Genomic DNA, 22685 nt, shown 5'->3' on the forward strand with positions numbered 1-22685 from the left:
GAGACACAGCTGGGACAGATGACCCAGGCTCACCAAAGGGTCATTCCAGACCTTAGGGCATCATGCTCAGTTTATAACGTAGGGGGAGAAGGAGGAAGCGGGAGACATTTGGAGTGATGGCATTTGTGTCCCCAAGTCACCACCATATATGATGGAGCCCTGCTCTCCTGGAGGTGGCTGAACAGCAGCCTGCCCATGAGGAACAATGAATTAATTATTTGTTTTTATTTATTTGTGTGTGTGGTTTTTACTTCCCCTATTAAACTGTCTTTGTCTCAGCTCTTGAGTTTTCCAGCTCTTTACCCTTCCATTCTCACCCTGATCCTGCTGGTGGGGGAGTGAGCGAGCAGCTGACTGGGCCTTCGTTGCTGGTTGGGGGGAAACGACCACAACTTTCAAGCCTAATCAGCAGGAAAGAAGATCTTATCAATGAAACAGGCAGCTTTTATCTATCTATCTATCTATCTATCTATCTATCTATCTATCTATCTATCTATCTATCTATCTATCTATCTATCTATCTATCTATCTATCTATCTATCTATCTATCTATCTATCTATCTACATAAAAGAATAGTGTCTTCCTTTTAACCATCAGGATTTTGCTGAGAACATGGCATTCAGGAGATAATGAGTCCTGTCCACTTCAGTATCTGGATCAGTTTTGCAGCTTGCAAATTTCCACCCCCTAGAACAGCATTTCTTCCCTCTATTAACCATAGCTTTTCTACCAGCATAGAAATACTCGTAAAGGGTGTGCTACCCTCTAAGACACGCTAAAAATAAAAAGTACACTTGGCTTAATTTTTCACAATTTTATTAATCTTCACAAGCAGGCACTGAAGAGTGTAAAAAGATAAATAACTTCTGGTTTGTACACATTCCCAAGCGTTGTCAACTTCCCTGTCTCTCCCAGAGATCCTTTCAGTTCTAGACAGCAGGACAGGGATCTGGCCTGTTGATTTGGTTCCAGCTCACACCTGGGGGGGGAGTTGGCTGTGGTCACTGAAGCTGCTTGGCTGGAAGTTCAACACCCTCAGCTTTCCCATCTGAAACTGCCAGGAGAGGTACAAGGGGGCAGGCAGGTATCCTGGTGACACTGAGGGAGACTATACATAAGGACAAGAGGGAACTATTAAAAAAGCAGTGATTCACAGGGGGAATTTGATTCTTAGAACAGATACTGGGCCTATCCAAGTACATCTGGAAGTCCAAATGGTTTTTGAACAAATTTACTTGTTCTTTAGCTGCCAGCTCTACAGAGACCAACTTCCAAGTGTGTTCCATTTGTGTAAAACCACATCTGAATGGCCCTGCCACTCAAAAGAAAATGTTTTGTTGGGCAAGTAAATATTCCAGAATAAAATTTTCCACTGAAAATTGGCAACAAAAGAAAACATTTCAGTTCTCTCATCCAGCTGTCTGGGTTTTTTTTCACCCATAACTGCAGTTACAGATCGATCATACAAAATATCTCATGCTAGCCTCTGTAGTGTCCATGCACTCTGAAGTCAATTTTACACTTTTTCAGATATAACTTTGATGTCACAGAGCTCTTCATCATCTTATAATACCTTTTGCCTTATTGCTGCTCCAGTAAGACTGACAAGACTTAGCAGTATATCAATAGAGAAGGGACAAAGCCCTATTGATCTGCCTGAAAAATCACTTTTTTCTTTTTTTCATTTACAAAGATATTTAGCTCCCTTCAAATCATCTGTCAGCTTATGAAAAAAGCACAAAAAGAAAACAAAACCCCAACACCACAACCAAACATAAGTAAGAAGGTGACATAGAAACAAAAGACTGAAATTAAAAACATTTTTAATGGGTAAAAATACTGGCCACTGTTCTCCTATCTGTCCCCTGATCAATACTGGGAATAGATGGAGCTGAGATTGTCCTATGATTTAAGGGAGTGTGAGGTTTGGTGAAGAAAGGCTGGGTTTTCAAGGAAGGCAGCTGTTTGCTGCATGAAGGCAGCAGCACTTGCAGGAAAGCTCAGGAGTCAGAAAGTTGGACAGCAGCACCTGCCAGGGGCATCCCAGCGCTGCTGAAGGACACTGCAGAGGCTGACCAAGGCACTAGAGCCATGACTGCAGCTCCAGCAGTATGTTCCTGAACCCACACAGAAAAAGGTGTTTTGCTGGCTGGGAGACTGACTCCAGTTCCTCTTGGCCATGAAAGAAGGGCTTAACATGTTAATGGAATGTTCAGATCTGAGACTGTCCAGACCCCTGACATAATACATACGTGTCAAATCAGTACGGACTGCCACTGTCTGAGACCAACAATATGTGGGGTATGCAGGTCAGGGTTTTGGTAGGAAGAACTACAAAAAGCATTTCTGTGAAAGTTAGAAAAGAATACTGAAAACTCCAGTGTCTTCTGGGGGCAACTATGAGATATCTAAATCTAAGTTCAGTTACTAAAGTGATAAAGCATTTTGGTCCACCTCCAAAGCCAATCTTTTGTACCAGACCAGAGGCGTTTTGGGGTCTCTATGGTACCAAAAGATATAGCTCTGTTTATAGACAGACTCAAAAGTCCTGAGAGGTGTTGACAGTTTATTACACCTTCTTGTGATGGGGATCAATCCATTTGGAACAGCAATAAAAATTCTATCACAACTCTTCCTTTCAGTTCTTGTCATTATCCAGTGCTTGTTCCAGTTTCAGAAATCTGATTACTTCAGGGCTTTTAGTGTCAGCACTGCACACAAGGACAGCTACCATGTTCCACCTCCCATCATTGCTTGTTTAATTTTATCTTAAACAATTGCCACTGTGATCAAATCCACCACTACTTGAGCTCCAGTATGCACAGAGTTAATGATTAAAAAAAAATACATACCTGTCAGGAAAATGCAAGTAATCCCTTATAAAGCAAAGTGACAAATCTGCCCATGTTTCTCTGCTGCACACTGGACAAATTAAGTTTACAGAAACAATTACCAAAATATTTCAAAAGCACTGCAATTCACCATATCACAGATTCCTTTGTGTCCCTTCTCTATTTATGCTTCTGCTCCAGAAGTCACTTTTGCTGTCTTTATTTTTGAAAAATGGGCAGCAAAATAAAGTTCTGTTTAGTAGTACTGTAACATTTTTGGTTTGTCTCCAGGCAGGTTCATTCATTCTGGAATAAATACATGTTCCACGCGAGGGACGTTCTTCCGCTGATGTGACACCACGCACAGGTAGACGAGGAAGAGGAGGCACAGCAGTGCCGTAGCTGTGAGGAAGACGAGGAGCCCAGCAAACAGAGAAGGTTTCAGAGGTAGCTGGATCAGCTTCCCTTCTGCTGGAATCATGTTTGTGAGGCTTAACATGTAACCAAGTGACCACGCTATGCTGCTGTTGCCAACCTGAAATGAAGACAGAAGAAAATTCCCATGGAATTTTCACTCAAAGAGAATAGACTCCAAGAGCTCAACTGCTGCTAATGGCAACTGTCCTTTAAATTAGCAAGGAGAAACCTTTAGTGGAATATGCAAAGATACAGAACCATTTTAAATTACCCTTTTTCTGTAGTTCCAGAGGATGGTAATAAAATTGTTCACTGGGCTAAAGAAGCGAGACACAGGTATTGGAGGGGTACAGAGACTTGTGGTGTATATGCAGGGAGCCAGTTATGCAATTTTAAACAAACAAATAGAAAACCCCATGACTACTATGCCAATTCCTAAAATTAGCCCCTCACCTTAGCCAAATCCCGGGATGTCATTTGAGTTCAAGCAAACAAAAAAGACCCACAAGGAGTCTCACATGGACAGAGAGGAAGCAAGGATTAAGTCCCCAGAGCAGGAACTCTATTTATCCTCTTTTGTTCCATGTTTGGTTTCGTGCCTGCAAATGAACCAAAACTGGGCTCTTCTGTTTAAAAAATAAACATAAATTAAAAACTACTTCAAAATGGATGAAATAACAGCCAAGAGAGTATGTTTGTATTTGCTCCATGGTCTTCCTGCTTTGCTGTCTTTCCCCACGTCTAGTTTGAGCAACAGAGTTTACCAGTTTTCCACTGTCCTTTTCATTAATTCATCATCCTGCCACTTGATAAGCAAAGGATCAAAAGGTAAAGTGTCCTCTGTCTTCCTCTCATCATGAGGTTTAAAACTTATAATTTTTGCAAATCATCTAGCTCTGGATCTGACCCAGATCTTAGCATTAGGCTAAGGTTGTTTTCATTGGTTCTGTTCACTAATTAAAAGGAAATACATACTCCTAGCATAGACAAAAAGCCTACCCTCCAGTCATAGTAAGGTTGTGCTCTTATCTTCAGGGTAGCTTAGCTGATCAGCCAACATTAGATCTTACTATTTTAGTAGGGGCAGATCTAATAAAGAGGATGTAGTTTTGCCTTTTGGAGTTTCATGATTACCCTAGAGTAAAATCTAGGCAACAAAGGTACTAATTTTAAATAAGCCATTTGGGGTTTTGTTTTCCTCAGTATTTTTATAGTCTTGGCTAAATACAAGAAAATGTTGTTTTTTCTGGCTGCTCCCATCTGCTGGGGACAATACAACATGTATTTAAATATTAAGACAAATCCACAACCCACCCCCTGCCCAGTGGAGATTAAGATCTCAAAGTAAGCTCTATGCTGTTTTCCTGGTGGAACAGCTCAGCTTTGGACACTCCTCCAGAGCTGTTAATGATTGTCCACCAGAGGTCAAAATAAGGCAAGAAAATGCTATGTGATTCCTTAGTGCACGAGTAATAGATATGACTATTCAGAAAACATTGCTTTTGATTTCTCATTCACAGCCTGCTTGCATCCCCTGCATCTAAGGGGATTTAAGCATGCACCATGAAGATCTACAACCTATTCTTTTGTTGGCTTTGCATGCAAGTGCTGAAGCATTTCCAAACTATATGGACATTAGGAGACAGTCTGGGATAGGATTTTAGAGTAAGGCTTTGTGCAGCAGCAGAGAGGAAAATAAATGCATCAATGACACAGATATTGTAAGCCTTCTCCCTCAGTCAACTGAAAGGCAATACCCCATTAGAATACATTCTTATTCCAGAGAGACAGATTATGGCACAGATGGATGAGCTGGGTGATGATGAAAACTGTCCTCTTTGCTTCATCACCACTCACTGACTCCAAACCTCTTTGCCAGTTCCTCCAAGGCTCTGCCAGGAGACAGCAAAACAGAGTTCTGCTCTCCAGCTCAGCAGGGTTAGCTAGAACTGACCTTGACTGGTGAGGTCTTTTAGGCAGATCACTGCCTGGGGCAAAATACTGTGGAAATGTTTAAAACACAAGTGTGTGATCTTTGCTTAAAGCTCTTTAAAAGAATCTATGTAGCATCTCCAAATAACCCCCAAAAGCAGGCTGAGATTGCTCCTGAGGTTTGAAAAGTGGCTTTGTCTTATGCCAAACATTTGACAGTCATTTACCAAGGCTGTCTACAACCATTCTGTTTTTGCAGGCTGCTGCATCCTCTGTCTCCTCCTCAAGCTCATTGGATTAAAATGACAGTAATAGAAAATTATTATTACTCACCTCCTTTTGAAAATGTATCTGTGGCCAAGTTTCTGCACTGAAGTTATAACCATGTACAAGCAAGTAATAAATGAAATTGGCTGAGAAACAGTAGGATCTAGCATATATTTCTTCAAATTTAGGCAACATTGACTGGAGCTGGAAGCAAAATGATTTTTTTTTTTAAAGATATGTTAATCATGGGAAAAGCAAATGCTTTGGGTTTTGTAACTAGAAAATATTTGGGTTCTTATTAGAAGTAAGTAACATTTTTCAGAAAGACAAATAAAGATGTAGACAACTAGATACAGGGATTCAGAAAGACTCTAAAAGTGACATAGTTTATGTAGTAAACAATGAAAATAAACTTAAAACTGCACATTGAAGATTGAGGATGTTGTGGTTTCTAAAATTTCCATGTCATCTCTACAGTGTGGCTAGAACTTGAAATGAAATTTTGAAACCTATTCCAAGTGTTAAGCATGACAGAAATACTATGTGGTTTGAAGCACAGTGGAAAAACAAATGCTGGGTTTATACACACCTTCTGAAAGGTTCTGAACACATAGCTGGTCCATATTATTTTTATATCCCTCTTTTAGAGGTTTAAAGTGGGAAAGAAAAATCCCAACAACACCAAAAACCAACCAACCCACTTACCTGTGCCCAGCTCTGTGAACAGAAAAACCACATACTTGAATTGAAGTCATCTAGGGAAAACTGCCCAGATAAATTCAAAGCATTAATTGTATAGTAGAATCCAGAGAAAGCCTACAGAAAAGGAATGAATGACAGGTTATTTTCAGAACTACAGAAATCAAGAGCAAGCAAGCTCAGAAAGAAGGGCACTGTTTGCAAACCTACCACAAAATTCCCTTTAACTTTTGGCTGATGTATTCCATTAAATGGACAGTCCTCTCTGTCTCTGCAAGCAGTGAGGTTAAACAATAAAGAAACCATCTCCTGGCACAGACCTGGGTCTCCTGTTCCATGGAAATTCACATGCTGGTTTGGGTAGTAATTTGCTGGTCTCAGAGACTGTGTACAAAGGCTGCCAAAGAAGTCCTTCATGGTTAATGCTGTGTTGTAGTTTTTAGGGTAGCAGGGATTATTCACATTGGCACTGGCACTTGATTTCTGGGGGGGGGAAAGAATCAAACAAAACAAGCAAGAAAATCCAAACAATAAATACTAGTTAAAAGCAAGAAAGACCTAATTTGGCATGAGCTACAGGAATATTTTTAAACTGAAGATACTTGTATTTTTGTTCACTAACGTGTCTGGTCAGTACAACACTGCGGATCACTATAATTCATAGAAACTCCTTTCTCCAGAAGTGGTTGGCAAGATCAGCAAAATATTTACAAGGCCTTTTTGTCAAATGGCACAGAACTCTTGCTAATTTTTAACAAATATGAAATTCTTTGTATGAAACCTAAGTGTGTTTGGCCACAACAAAGTACAGCTGAGCTCTTACCGGGGTCTCCAGACTCCAGCAAAGGGAAGAGAACACAGGCCTAAGACCCTGCTCAGACAATTACTGAACACTTGCAAGAGCAACATAGCAAAGGGTCTTAAACAGACCTGGAGCAGCAATGCTAAAAGCCTTTTCTCAGCTTCATCTCTCCCATAGCACTGGTAGCTGTGAGTGTAGACATTGTAGTTGTAACCATACAACTTCACTTGCAAGGTGCTGTTGAGGTGCTCCTCGGGGTCCTCTGGAATAAATGAAATTTGAGTGGAAGCTCCTCCAAGGTCCAGTGCACCCATAGTCTCTTTTCTGAAAGGATGGACCCATGTCCTCCAAAGGTTTCTCTACATGTAAAATTAAAAACAAGGCAAATTAGAAATATCATCTGCTTGTTCTCCCCTCAAGCTTTTCTACTCTTTACTTCTTGAAACTTCCCCTCCTTCTTTGTCCTGCACTCTTTCCAAAAAAAGTAACTATGAGGAAAAGGTGCAGATGTTTTTACATAAGAGAGAGGTACTTTCAAAAAGTCAAATGATCTTGAAAGATTGGAGAACAAATGCAGCATAGTGTTCCACTCAATAGGACAGCAGAATGACCAAAGCACAGGACTAGCCAGAGCAGTGTCTATCCTAGAATGTAGGGAACTGAAGTTTAGATACCCAGGAGAACTTGAACAAATCTGGATGGAAATGGTATCAAGATTTGCTTATTTCAAGACAAAAAGAAATATTAAAGGAATAGAATACTTTGAGATCACAGTGACAGAGAGTGAAAAGAGAGAAAAATGCAAAATAGTCAGATGAAAGCTCCATCAAAATCAGAAGAACAAGGACCCTTAATCTGCACATTTCCTCCACTGAAACTGCAGTCTGATCCATTCATTTGGTATTTTTCCCTACTACCCAAAATATTCCCCAAATTCTGTATTTGATCTACATAGTCACAGTGCCAAATATAGATTTTCCATGATTATCTATGTCAATATTTACCCAATGAGCATGATGAGATGAATGCATACACAAGAAAGGAAACTATGGGGTTTGTGGGCTAGCAAATACACACACAGTAAAATTCTACAGTGAAAAACTCCCATAAAGAACCCCTCACTGAATTTGACTCTCAGCCTGTTGTCACAAGAAAGGTCAGAATTTCTCTCTTCTACTAGTGATATTCCACACATATTTCTTCACAGAACTCTCTAGACTAAACTGGTTTCTAACAGCATTTTGCAGTCCATTTTTATGAATTTGCCATATGTAATCTGATGTTTGGATGATTAAAATTCATGTGGTAGAAGACTGACACCACCTTGAACTTCATGATGCCATTTTTGTGGCATGAAATGCCCACAACAAGAAATACTACAGAATGGGTGATTTCAATACTTGTTTTCTTAACGTTGCAAGTCACCAACACATTCACCATGAGCTATCACAGCACCAACAAGTAATTCCTTCTTATTTAATGGCCATGATCTGATAGGAGCCATTCAGTCAGGACAGGTAGCAGTACTCAGCAATACTGATTGAAATTCATTTCATTTCTGGTAAGACAATCTGGCAGAAGTGCTGTCGATGCTGAGGGCAGCACACTCCTGCCATGAACGTGGATGGGTGATTGTGGATCAGCCTGGTACAGCTTTTACTCTGAATGAAATCACACCAAATACCTGCACCTAAAAACTGATCTTCCAACACATCTGACTCCCTCTCTGCTCTGAGGCTCCTGCCTGGTCCTACCCCAAGTTCAAGAACAGCATGAGTGTGTTTATTTTGGTATCACTTGGTCTGCACAGGATAGTTGGTGTTCCAGCCTATTGCTCGTAGCCTGCAGCTTGTCAGCAGTCTTGGAAGGAGCTGTGTATGAATGATTTCTGGCTCAGCTGAGGCATATTTGACTACCTTCAGTGCTTCAAACAGTCTTGTCTGCTTATGACAAGTAAGCCAACCCTGCCAAACAATTTGGAGACCCCTAAGCCAGGCAGGTCCTTCACCAGCAGGGACAGCAAATAAAGCAGTAGTTGGCACCACTGTCAAGACATTCAACACCTGTCAGACTAAACATACCAATGCATTTAAGGGTGATCTAACCTTCTGTTTTTAGGTAAGACAATGTCATTTAGAGGAGAGCTCTTTTGTGGATCAACAATTTTACCTTTGCCATATCCCATTCCCAGAACAACATATTCTTTGATATATGTTTGCCCTATGACTGCCGCTAAAAGACCCTGTTAGAGACTTCGGGGGGAAACAGGAGTTGCAACTCTGACACTTTAGCACTTTAACAGGCATGTCCTCTCAAACTTCTCATTTATAAGGGAGAAACAGTGAAAAGAAAATCATGCAGTTGTTTCCACACACCTCTAAGAAATTGCCCATTAAATAGTTGGCCGTTATCCATCCATACACCCCTTCCTCTGGCCCAGTTATGATCTGCGCACCCCTAAATTCAAAAGGTTGTGCTCTGAAGTAGCTTTGAACGCTTGCAAGGACTTCATTGGCTGCCGACTCATTTTGCAACCTAAGCAATTCACAAAACATGAGACACTGAGCATCTGGAAAGGCAATTTCATGTTTATTGTTCACTGACTAGCAATTCAAGAAAACTCCTACAATCACCTAATAAATGAAATAGACATTATTTCCCTAAAGAGGAGGCTTACAGAGGGAACAGCCAGTATCCAGCATTGTTTCAGTAAGCAACTCCCTCAGTATGTACCAGCTCCACTCTTTATCATGCAAGTTCCATGGGTGGGTTTTTGGGTTTTTTTCTCCTCATATATACACCTTTATTCTTTGTGAACTGAGTGTCTATATGACAGCTTTGGGTTAAAACAGTCCTGGAATCTCTCTTCCAACTCTCTTTAGCCACAGAACAAATATAATAAAGCCAGTTTGTACCAGGGCTAAAGCCACAGACAGACTCCAAATGCCACATCACATCAGATCACATCCACACTCAGAATGCCGTGCCATGAAGGCTTCCATCTGCCTTTGCTGCCCATGGATGTGCACAAACATTATCTGTTTACATAACACTGCATTTTATGACAGATGTGAAAGAGAAAATTAAACTCTTGCCTTCTCCAAAATAAAGCAAGTTTCTTTTCAATACAGCATAACAAGTGGTTTTATGCAGACACACTTTCCCTCTCAGAAAAGTTTATTAAATTAAATTGGCTGGGCTCCATTTCCTTTTGAGATGGCCAATTTCTAGTGGATAAAAATGCATCCAGTACATTTTTCACATTATGTTTTCACAGACTGCCCTGCTAGTATGCATACAGAGTAGTTCAAGTTTCTGCCATACCTCAGCAGTCTCATGCCAGCTGTAGCCCCCAGATAAACAGAAGTGTTTTTATGCAGATGAACTGGTATTCTCTCCTTCACTTTATTCAGACAGTCATCAAGAGGCTTGGCAAGAGCTCCAGGGCTACTCCCATAGCTGGATATACCAGGGCCTAAAAGAGAACAAGGAGATAGATTTCATCCTGCTTTGCCAACTACAAATTATCCCAATTAGTAAACAGGTGTCAAGAGAAAGACATTTCCCCCTTGCCCCCCCCCCCCCCCCATAACTGCAAACCAGGGTAGGATGGCTGAAAACTAGGAGTGCTTATGGAATGAACAATGTGGTGCCTGTGCATTTCAAGATGCACAGAAATGGCTCTTGAATTCATAGAGGTACAAGTCTGCTCTGGTGCATGAACTAGTGACCAGTTTTCCAAATTTCCAACGCCTTCAAAGAGCAGGAATGAGAGTTACTCCATGCTGCAAAAGGCATAGCTATTTGAACTATTAACATCAAAGTCCTGCCTTGCTCAACACTTCAAGGACCATCAGGATCTTGACTTGTTCGGGCTCAGCTTGGGTGTAAATAAAACATTCCTTACTGAAATTCCCTAGCTGAGGAAGTTGCATGGAGAACAACTGCCAGAACTCCGTCTGCCTCTGTAACAGCCATGTCTTGCACAAGCTGGTCCCAAGCTAAGCAAAAGGTGGCTCTTAGCCACCTTTCTTAATTATTAACTTAATTTCTTAGTTGAAATGAGAAACCATTTATGTTCAGTCACATTGCATTGCCAGAAACAGAAGAAAAAAAAATATGTAAGCCTTTACAGATTCCACACACCAAAGCTCCTGTTTTGACTGTGTGAATTTCAACATAAACATCACCATGTCATCATTAGATGTTCACAGCCCTGGTTTTGAAATAAGACTTTCTGAAAGTCTAAGTCTAGCACAAGCAGGCCTGAAACTGGAAGGAAAGCTGCTCCCAGAGGAAAAGAGAGCAGCAACATCCTCAGCAGCTGCCATTGCCTCATGCTCCTTTGGTGGCTGCTACTTCCCGTCTTCCAGTGTTCAGACAGAGCAGGTCACAGGGCAATGACAGTTTTTTTCTGGACAGCTGCCTGCTCTGCCAATGCTCAGAGCCTTACCAGCACAGATTACCTGCACCATAAAGCATGGATTTTGATTTGGGGCTGGTTCCTATACACAAGGGCAGAGATACTTAATAAAGGCAGAAATAAAGTCATAAAACCACCACAAAACTCACAGAGCAGTTGATCATTTGACCTTCAAGTTCAGTAGGTATGTGAAAATCTGCCTTTTATTATGCCCAGAGCTATCCCCCAGTTTAAGTGCTTAAGTCTGTGGTTAGAGGGTCACCAAAGAGACACTGACAGATGTGTTCACCACTGTCACCCACGGCTCAGCTGGGGACTTCTCCCATGAACCAGCCCTCTGTCTCCTCCAGTGCAGTTATCCAAGACTAGAAGACTGAGCCCTGATGATTTTGTACCCTCAGGGATGTGGGAGCACTTCTCTGATCATGGCTAAGGCCATGAACCTAGAGAGCAACTTGGACTCCTCTGTCTTGTAATTTAGTTGTATTCCCCAGAGGTAAAACAAAATCTAAACCAATTCAAGAAAATTCACAATTCTCTGCTGTTTTGTTTTGGTTTGTTTTTGGGGGTTTTTTTGGTTTTTTTGTTTGTTTGTTTGTTTGTTTGTTTTGGTTTGGTTTGGTTTTTTTTTGAGAAGAAGAATAATGCAGTTTCTCTGTGCATTTCCCAAGCCAGAATTCCTAAAGGCAAACATTCCTAATGAGTCAAGACATGAGTTAGCAGAGTGTACCCCTCCTCTCAGAGGGCTGGCCACCATTCTAGCAGCTTGTAAGGATGTTTCATCATTAGAGACATGACAGTGCATTACTTCTGTTCATGTTACACTTGTTTTCCTTTCCTTGCTCTAGAATTGCTGAGAATGTCCACCACATGTTTAACACCGAAGATAGAAATGCTGGTGCTCTTAAGAAACCATTGCCTTCTGCTCCCTGTTACTCATGGGCCTCTGTGGCTACACCTCCAGCATCTATTTCCAGACACAAAGAGGGATGTAAGACTTTGCAAGATCATGACTGAAAGAGAAGGAAAATATTCTCTTTGAACACTGCAGTTATTATCAGAGAACAAAAAACTTGATTTCCCTCCCCATCTGGCCATGTGTCCTCACAAAATGCGTGGCATTTCCATAAATTTGAAAGCTGAGTCAAATGTCACTGAAGTTGACTAAGAGTTTCTATGAAGGAATCCATAACCCCCTAACCTTACTGGAGTATGATGAGAAGTCAGCCTAGTCTGTCTGTCTGTCTGTGAGGAATCAATTCAAAACCTCAGACAAAAGACAGGGCAGGTAGCCAGTGGTACCTGTGGGACATCTAGCTGTGCACAGACAGAGGCCACAGCTACATATTTGATAAAACAGTGACATCCTATCAGAAATAGTTCTGCCAATTTAACTATTTTACCCAATACTACTCAATTTACTACTAGTTCTGTAAAGCTTGTTTAACAACTAACGCCTAACAAGAGCTAGATCCCCATTCTTCTAAAACTCCTTTTATTCCAAACTATTTTACAATATATATGAGACATTTATTCTGAAAGAAACGCAAGGACTGAACATTTACAGGTCCTGACTGTCTTTAGATTGAATTCTGTCTGCACCAATCATGCACTGCCATGGAGTAAATCAAATTTTGCCACAATTTCCTTTCTCTGGTGCAATGATCAGAGTAGCTTACTTTATTAGTGGAAAAGAACTAATGCTGACAGATACAGACATAGTCTTGACGGGGAAGGGAAGGGAAGGGAAGGGAAGGGAAGGGAAGGGAAGGGAAGGGAAGGAAGGGAAGGGAAGGGAAGGGAAGGGAAGGGAAGGGAAGGGAAGGGAAGGGAAGGGAAGGAAGGGAAGGGAAGGGAAGGGAAGGAAGGGAAGGGAAGGGAAGGGAAGGAAGGGAAGGGAAGGGAAGGGAAGGGAAGGGAAGGGAAGGGAAGGGAAGGGAAGGGCAGGGAAGGGAAGGGAAGGGAAGGGAAGGGCAAGGGAAGGGAAGGGAAGGGAAGGGAAGGGAAGGGAAGGAAGGGAAGGGAAGGGCAAGGGAAGGGAAGGGAAGGGAAGGGAAGGGAAGGGAAGGGAAGGGAAGGGAAGGGAAGGGAAGGGAAGGGAAGGGAAGGGAAGGGAAGGGAAGGGAAGGGAAAGAAACAGTACAAGAAAGGCTAAAAACAACCTAGGAACTTTTCTTTGAGCTCACCTTTCACATTGCACTTGAAGGTTTGGCTCACTACTCCTGTGTTGTTTTCTTTCTCTGCCGGCCACTCATAGACATAGACCGTAGTCCGAGAGGATCCAGCATCAAGGACTATTCCATACTGGGGATTAAGAAAGAATACAATAGATGAAGAAACAAGCAATGACAGCTTAAATGCCCATGTCCAGCTGCACTGCACCACCAGACATTTAGAAAATGCATGCATGGTGTATTATTTTCAAGAGAGATTAATTTGAGTGTTAGGCGCTTAGGCATGAATCCAAGCACAGAATGAACCTGGCTGCAAACCAAGGAACATACTACATATCTTCAATAATTAATTCAGTGGGGATGGAGAATGCTCATCTCCTTTCAGCATCAGGTTCAAAACCCACACTGACAAATAGATAACACTGTGTTAAGGCCTGATTTTGGAGCAGGTTCATTTCCCTTTATCCCAGTCCATTCCCTGAACACAGAAGGGTTTGATATCTAAGCACAGGCTTTGGATTCAAGGATGCACAAGGGATCCATAAAGCTATGAGCAAAGAGGTAAAGTACCTAACAGCTGACAGTCAGAATGATGTAACAAGTCTGGTTCTTTCCTAATTGCCCCATAAACCTCTCCCTTGGAGTGGTTTACTCCACCTGAGAGTTTGCCTCTGAGAACAGGCTGTGCCAGAGTGTGAGACAACAGAGAGGGAAAGAGAATCAATGTTACCCCATGATTATTTATAAAATAAATGAGAGATATTTAAATTACTTGCCCCAGGTCCCTTGGACTCTGGGATTAAGGCACAGGTTTCTCCATCCCACCCCACTGCTCACCAGACCAGTCTTTCCCCCTTTCCAATATTTTATGGCAGGAGAAAACTGTAGTAACTGGGAAGGCAATCTCATAAAGGGAAGCAAAATGCAATTTTGGTATTGTCTTTATGATCCCTGCAAGTATGTTTAGCTCTTCCAAAGTCACCTGATTGGTAGGAGTCACACAGTATAGGGTTCATTTTTCTGTCAGCTTTTTTCTTTTGAAACAGACAGATGCCCAGGAGCCTGACAGTACTGAAAAATGAGAGCCTCCATCTGTCTGCAAAGCGGTAAGAGCTCCTGTAGCAGGCTGATAAATTTCATCCCACTGCCTCCATGGGAGAGAAGGATCCAACTGGGAAGGATCACTGCTTCAGGTGGCAAACCATTCAGCTTCCACACCTAATTACTCCCATCTTCTACTGTAATCCTGAAAACTCCTGGCCCCCAAAGAATACCAGCAATACCAGTCTAGTCTGTTTCACAGAGAACTGTTGGATAATGAAAAATTCATTTATAGTTATGCAGACAATATTTACCCTGATCCACTAAAACATTAAAGCCTCCACAGATACTATCAAAGTACACAGATACTCCTCCACAGATACTATCAAACTACATCATCAGGTTCTGTTTCAGTAACTACTTTAGCAAAAAAAAAATTGAGTGTATTTCCTCTCCTTGGAAGACATGAGCACCCTGGAGGTACATAACACAGTAATGGTCAATCTGCTTAAGGACTACTAATTAAATCTAGTCTCAGTCAGTTTAAAGTGCCAAACATAAACTTTTAACTTGGCTACTTTTAGAGCTAACTATGCCCAAGGAGAGCTGGAAGATAATGGAAGCATTTTTACCTCAGTTAACTGTGGGCTTTTTGAGCTACTTCCTCCTTCCCCTGCATTTCCCAGGCTCCTCCTGGAAGTAAGAGATTTCTATCCCAAAGAGTAGTGGTACACTTATCTGAATGTGTGACTGACAATTTTTTTAAATTTTCTTTCTCCCCTTCCTCCTCCTCTGTTTCCTACATCCTTAAAAGAGATGCTGATTTTTGAAAAGGTCTCTTGGGCCCAGTTCAAGGTGACTGGTGAAGCTCCTCAGGACTTGTGTGAATTCCCTGTGTGCAAACTGGCCCATGCAGCCTCAAAAAGTGGTGATCAGTGACAACTGTGCCACATGTTAGGACCAAGAATCATCTTTAATTAAAAAACCAGAAATGACACAGGATGCTGCATCTTAGGAAGGTGAGAGAATTCTACAAGCCTTGTCTTAGCAGGTTGCCAATGACAAACTGGCTGGATTAAAATTTTCTAGGGATGTTAGATTTCTGTCCAAGTTGCACGTTAGATCACCTTTGTCTGCCCTCTAAGGGCAAGCAATGCCTTCCTGCTTTGAAATGCACTGTGAAAGCATTGGCAAACCCTTATCCCAGGCTAGCAGCTATTAAAGAACAGAACTACTTTTTCTCCCTTCCTTCCTTTCTCCTTCAACTGTCTTGCTGAATATTTCCATCATCTCAAAGGCCTGGATAATATCCAAGAACTGCACCATCTACTCAATGGACTGGATTAGTCAGACAAGACAGGGAGACAACATTAACCCAGAAAAGTTTCAGAGTTCTGTTTTCTAGTCCAGAGATAAAAAAAAAAAAAAAAAAAAAAAAAGAAGAAAGGGAGGAAACAAAGTGACATGAAGGAAAATGTTTATTATGGGGATATGGCTTTGCAGATACATCCTGAGGAGTAGTAATCCCAACAGATAAGCAAGCCACAAGCCCCAGGATCAATCACCTTTTCAGCCTGAGTATCATTCCAATACGAGGAGGTAGAGATGCACAAACCCTTAAAGCAGGCACAGTTATGATGCATCACCTGCCTTCTAATCACTTTGGAAACTGCCAAGAGAAGCTGACAAGCTAAACCAGTTGCAGGGAAAACTGAGGTCACAAAAGTGGATCTATGCTAGATGCATGCTTCAGTTCAGCTGCATGGGTTTGAACAATTTTTTATCAAATACAACAGCCACAAACAATGCAAAACACTTCCTAAGAGCCAAAAGAGACATGAAAAATTTAGGTATTGAAAACTATAGCACCTTGAGGGGCAAATTAAAGAAATACAATAATGAAGTGTGGTTTTTTTTCTCTAGGGCTCACAAAACAGCAATAGACAAACAGATTTGATTTTTTTTTTTACTGGTATAAAGTCTTATTTCATTCAGCACTATCATCATTTACAATTGCAGACATCTCCACTGAGGACATTTGTGTTTTCTTCATCACCCTTCTCACTTCATGGTGTGTATCATTGAGTCATGAGTCCTTTCCATGCCCCAGCCTCATGCAATGGGCAGGCCCTTCCTTCACTAATCACTGGCTCAGTCTTCAGATAATCCAGCCATCAAGGATCCAAAATATTCAATTTTGCAACAACATTTTAAAACACCAATGGCATAGCATATAATTTATCTCTTGTGCCACAATGGATGGTCCCAACATACATCTTGGGGAAGAGCTTTTATGCCACAGGTAGCACAAACACTAGTAACAGAAGAACAAGGCCATTTACAAAAAAAAAAAAATTCTGCTTTCATGATGTTGTCACCATAATTAATTTTAATCAACCATTAAGTTCGGGACATTGTCATTTCCAGGCTCCACCAGATCAGCCAGGTACTGGAGGGCTTCACTGGCTTACCAAGGTAATCCTTCTATCTGTGAATTTCTTGTGAATGTAAATTACTCACTGAGGACAACTCAGTGTCTCAGGAATCAAACTCAGTGTTCTCCATATCACCTGCATGAGCAGGCTCACAGCCCAAACTCGAATCCAAAGCCAAGGCACACCCAGTAGAGGAAACAGCAGCCTTCCTACAGAAGCTGCTGTGAAGCTGCTGTGATTCAGTAAGCAAAGTGCCCCACTTAGACCAGCTCCAGATAGTCCAGGTGGTTCCAATGCTTCCTCAAAGAGGAAGGTAAACAGATTTATCATTCTGGATGTGAAACTGAATTAATGATAAGCACAAAAGATGTGTAGGCTGTCTTTTAGATAGTGGCTTCAGCTGGGATACGTCAGTCCAGTCCTGCCTTGCATGAAAATTGGTGGGATGTGAGGCTGCTGCAAGCAGCCATTTGGGGCTCAGCAGAGCACATACTTGGGGCACTGTGGCCCCATGCTTAAGGCCAGCACACTCCCACTGCCACACCACACAAGCACATCAAAGGGGTATCAGAATTATCCCATTGTCTGACTCACACACCACCAAATGATTCAGACAAAGCCAAAGGTGTTTATAATCCCATGAAGTGCAACGAGGCATTAGCCTATCGTTATCAGTGTGTGAACTATCCAGTTAAATAGCCATGCAGATGGAAAGGTAGAAGGGACTTCAGAGAAAAATCTGACAAGAGGATCGTGGGAAAAAGCCAGCACCCTACAAATCCTTAGAAGGGTATTTTCTCAGCTTTTCCTCAGTTGTTTACATCTCTCATTGAAGAACCTGCACACATGTTCCTCAGCAGAAGGCAAAGCCTGATCTTCAGAGTATTTCAGTGTGTCTTTTGCAGTTTGCTCTGCCCCCCTTAAGGAAGTTAATTTGCTTCCACTAGTATCCAGCAAGTCCCAGCATGTGGAAAAGGATCAAGTGCATACTTAGAGCCCAAATGCTTTTGATACACAGGAGCAATTAGCAAAGATGTCAGCATAAACTTCCCAGCCGTGCTTGGGGCCAGAATTTAAATTCTGGGTATTTCCCACTTCAAAATTATTTTAAAATTAATTCCAATCTCTGGCAAAAAAAAAAAAAAAAAAAAAAAAAAAAAAAAAAGAGAGAGAGAGAGATATTCTCCCCATTTGGCCTTTCAGTCCTGAAGAAGACATTGTGTGATAGCCACCACAGAGAGGGAATCAAAAAAATACTTTTTCTGCTTTGCTACTGACCCTTGACCAATTCTCTTTTTCTCTCAGCTTCAGTTTTCCTATCGTGATATGATTAAACATTAATTTATGGCTGTAAGCTCATTTGAATCACCCCATAAAAATGAGTTGAGAAAGGCACATTATTAAATATCAGTTCAAAACATTGTTCTCCTTCCTGAGGTTGACTAAGACTTACCTTAAGCCCTGGGGAGAGGATCTGTTGCTGATTTATTTGAATCACTGCAATAGCAATAACAAGGACTATGCTTAGAAGAAGGAACACTTGGGCAACAACACTCGGGGTTCTGGTGAGCATCCTGAAATGACAAAGTGGGAAACACTTAGGGAGTTTGAAAAGATTTGGCAATTCTGTCTTAAAGCCTGAAGCCCTGAATCAGTTGAAACTCATAAAATCTAATTTCATCAACTGGATCACCCAGTGGAAATTCCATCTCCTACTCAAGAACTGCCTGGTGTTTTGCAACCACTAACTTTTTATGGTCTGGAAGGGCCGTGTCTGTATTGTCATGCTAACAATGCCAGATTTCCCCCTCAGCCTGCCCGTTTTGCACGGTGCCTACATGTAGGTGCCTGCTCCCCGCCTCCCACGCCCCAGGAAAGGCAGGCTGTGGGCACACAGGCTTTGGGCACACAGGTCAGCGCTAGTGCTTGCCCAACACTCCCCTGGGCTCCTGCAACACAGACAGCCACGGCCAGGCACATCCTTGGGCCAGGCTGCTCCACTGAGTGCAGCTGGATGCTTCTGCCAGAGATGCAAGGTCGGTGTCTACAAGAGATGCAGGCTTCTTCAGCAAGAAAGAAATAAAAAATTAATTTAAAAGGAGGTGTTAAGAACAATAAAGTAGGCGTCTTTCTACTAACAGCTGATGAAATGTGTGTGTGTGTGTGCATATTCCTATTATTATCACTCTGCACTGCACATAAAATATAAAATACACACTTTAATTCAGAGATTTTGCAATGAAAAGTTACTAAATCTAAGTAAGTCTAACACAGTTATGTTGGACAAACCCCAAGCTGGAATGGAACATGCATACTAACAATAAGGCTATTTATATGTTCATATCCTCTAGAAAAGTTTCCTAGAATTCAAATGTGGTTTAGGTTTCCTGGAACTTCCGCTCATCCTTTTCCATGTCCCTGACCAGACATCTCTTAGCCCCAAGAGATCATTCAGTACCTCTGAATACTGACAATCCACATATCAAAATCCTTATGCTCCCCAGGGGTTGAGGAGGAAAGAGGCAACTGTAGGGATAGGGCAAGCTTTGAAGTGTCAGAGGAACACAACAAGAACTTCCCTGCCTTTGTTATTCCAGAAACCATTGGTTTTGGCACAGAAAAATCAATGTAACCCGGTGTGATCTATCCTGAGTCACATCTCCTTATTCTTCCATGCTGATTGTTGAACATAGCAGTGCCTGCTCAGGACTGTCCTGCTATTTCAGCAATCACCAGTGCCAGCCTGTGCTGGGGAAAGGAGCTTAAAGGTGCTCTCCAGTCTGTGGCCAGAGCACACTGGGTCAGCCCCATTGTACCTGCAACACATGGTCTTGTCCTTAGCTCCAACCAGAGCCCTAGGGCTGAGGGAGAAGGCAGAATTAATGCTTCTCACACAGCTTCCCTTTTCTAAACCCCGTGGGCTCTGCAGCCTGGGTACCAACATCTATGTTCACATCCAAAGGAGAAGAAAGAAATTTGTTTTGTTCTGGTATCAGTTTCACACTCAGCTTTGTCTATGGCAACTGCTTTCCTTCTTTTTCTCGCTCTTTCTGTTGTGAAAACTATCTCAGATTGGCTTCTGGAAACTCTTTTGACACATCTTACTTCCAAAACATAATTTTTTACATTCATTAACTCCCTTTTCTAAATCCATATGCCTCCTTGTTTACTGCCTACCTACTCTTCCAATACTTTCTTTCTTAGCTTGGTAATAGCTTTATCATCTTAATCATCAGTCAGTTTAAAGAGAAAATTACCAGCCACATTGGTGATCTATTTACTTCTCTTCATTGCTTCACCATCCTGAGGCATTGAAACATCATGTATACAGTGCAGAAATGATAAAATGAAATCTTTATCTTCCCATTACAAAATATGTTAACACCTACACTGTAACCCGCAGGATATACTAATAAGAAGTATTTTAATGTCAGGACATACTAATTAGAAGTATTTATACAGATCAATTCCTTTTTGAAAGGAGAGAGTGGATTCTTAACTACACATTTATAAATAGCCATCTGGGTAAAATACTTTAGAGGGACAAAAAGTCATTAGCTTTCAATTTTACATGGATATGTCTATATAATATTATAAAGTGACTGAAAGAGAACTATCTGCTCACAACCTAATATATATCAGTCACTCCTGGATCAAAGCACTGATGTTCAGAGCTGGAAAAAAAAAATAAGTCATCATCAAAGAAAAAACGTGCAGGACAAATGACTCTTTGCAAAACCAAAGCATTACTAAAAAACAAAGCAATAATGACTATTAGACTCTTGACGCTGAAGTCTGGAATTATTACATATTTTCTGCACCCATTTCTGGGAGAAAATGGGAAATCTTGGTTTGTTGAATTTCCCATGTGCTTCCCTGCTACTGGGATTTGTCTTCATCAGAGGTGATTTTTCTCTTTTTCAAAAATATTTTTTCAGAGGGAGCATGTAAGGTAAGGGCAGATCACTGGAGACATTCCTCATACAATCGTGTCCCATCAGCAAGCAGGACAATTTCATCAGAGGTAATCTGCAAATCCTAATTTACACAATAGCCTCTGCATCAAAAGGGCACCTTACACTCTGTGACACTCTGTGACCCCTTGAAGTCATCACACAGCTGGGACCTTTGCTGCCTTGCCACATAACTGGATCAGAAGCACAGGGCTGTGCTTACCTATGGCTACACTCAGAGCTAAGTCTCACACACCAGGCAATACAGTCACATTTGCCCATTCAGTGAAATCTGTAGAGATTTAACAGAGGAGTTCACTCACTCCACAGTTTAAACAGGTAAGCACCTCTTGTTGTCATTGTGCACTTGTTGGCAAAAAGACAAATAAAAGGTGTTAAATGAGTATTAAAACCCATTGCCTTCCATTATTAAAACAACATCATCCTGAAGCAAGAAACCGAATAAATACATATTTTCCACACCCAGTTAATTACACTGGGCCACACGTGAGCACACTGGAAGGATCACTTTCTTCACCTTACCTGCAAGCAAAAAGAATTCCTGCCTGCAAAGGAAAACACACTTGACTTCTTTATGCCACCAACTTTTTAACAAAGTTAAATGCACACCAGCAAAAATTACTGATCTGAAATTCCTTTTCCCAAGTAACTTACTTTCCCCAAGTAACTTGAAACACCAAAGCCACTTCTTTTAGGCACTGACCTGTTTGTTCATAGGGTGGGTAAGCGTGCGCCTTTCTTAACGCTGTAACCTGAGAGATGAAAACACGTTATCATTTATTTCAGACGAGGTCGACAGGTGAATGTTTCAAGTGCTGTGGCGGGCAAAAAACAACAACAACAACAACAAAAAACCGAAAAACAACAACTGCAACAACAAAACCCCAAAAGAAAACCCGAAACAAACAAACAAACAAACAAAACCCCACAAAACAAATCCCATAGCACTAAAACCCCAACATCCACAGCACTTTAAACCCCATGGTGAAAACCCGCGAGGAGGTTTCACACGCCTCCCTTCGGAGAAGAAATTAAGTAAAAACAAGCACATGGACACAAAATTGCGGCTGCAGCTTTCCCTCGTCTCACTGCCGTCCCGGATGGGAAAGCTTCACACGACGAGCGTGATTTACGAGAAATCACCAAGTATTCCCCCAAAATAACCTCGGAGAGGCAGAGCGACACCCCCGCCGTGTTGCCGGGGCGGCAGCCGCCCTCCCCCTCACCTCAGTCCGGGGATCCCGGCCCCACCACACCCCAAGGCTCCTCCGCAAGCCGGGCTTGCCCACCCGGTCCCGGGATGAGGAGCGCCGGGAGCCGGCGGCACCCCCGGAGCGCCTCTCTCCCGGGGGAATTTGTGGACAGGCACCGCGCTGGTGCCCGCCCTCTGCTCCTGTATTTCCAAATAGATAGAAAACAAACAAACGAAAAAAACCAAAAAAGAAAAAAATAATATAAAATAAAATCCGGATGGACTGACTGAAGCGGAGGGAGGAGCTCTGCGGCGAGCGGAGGCAGCCGGGGCGTCCCCGCAGGGGAGATGCGGCGGGGCTGCGCCCGGAGGGGGATGCAGAGGGGCTGGGAGAGCGCCGAGATGCAGCCAGAGAACCCCCCGGGGCACAGCCGTGCCTCCCTCCCTCCCTTCCCCTCCTCCGGCTGCTCCCCGCTTCCCGGAAACGCCGCTCGGGA

General features: G+C 42.1%; 1 protein-coding gene across 1 annotated transcript; it reads right to left on the reverse strand.

Annotated features, from left to right (window-relative positions):
- Positions 1-800: 800 nt before the first annotated feature.
- ENTPD3 (ectonucleoside triphosphate diphosphohydrolase 3) lies at positions 801-21726 on the reverse strand. The gene is given in 13 exon segments (XM_050971381.1): positions 801-3367; positions 5515-5652; positions 6154-6264; positions 6358-6630; positions 7078-7308; positions 9325-9484; positions 10274-10424; positions 13559-13676; positions 18476-18596; positions 18953-18979; positions 18981-19067; positions 19069-19085; positions 21700-21726. Coding segments are annotated over 13 exon segments (1680 nt in total). The 5' UTR covers positions 21712-21726; the 3' UTR covers positions 801-3133.
- Between the last annotated feature and the right edge of the window lie 959 nt (positions 21727-22685).

The sequence above is a fragment of the Serinus canaria genome, chromosome 2 (assembly GCF_022539315.1).
Source record: "Serinus canaria isolate serCan28SL12 chromosome 2, serCan2020, whole genome shotgun sequence".
Classification (NCBI taxonomy): domain Eukaryota; kingdom Metazoa; phylum Chordata; class Aves; order Passeriformes; family Fringillidae; genus Serinus; species Serinus canaria.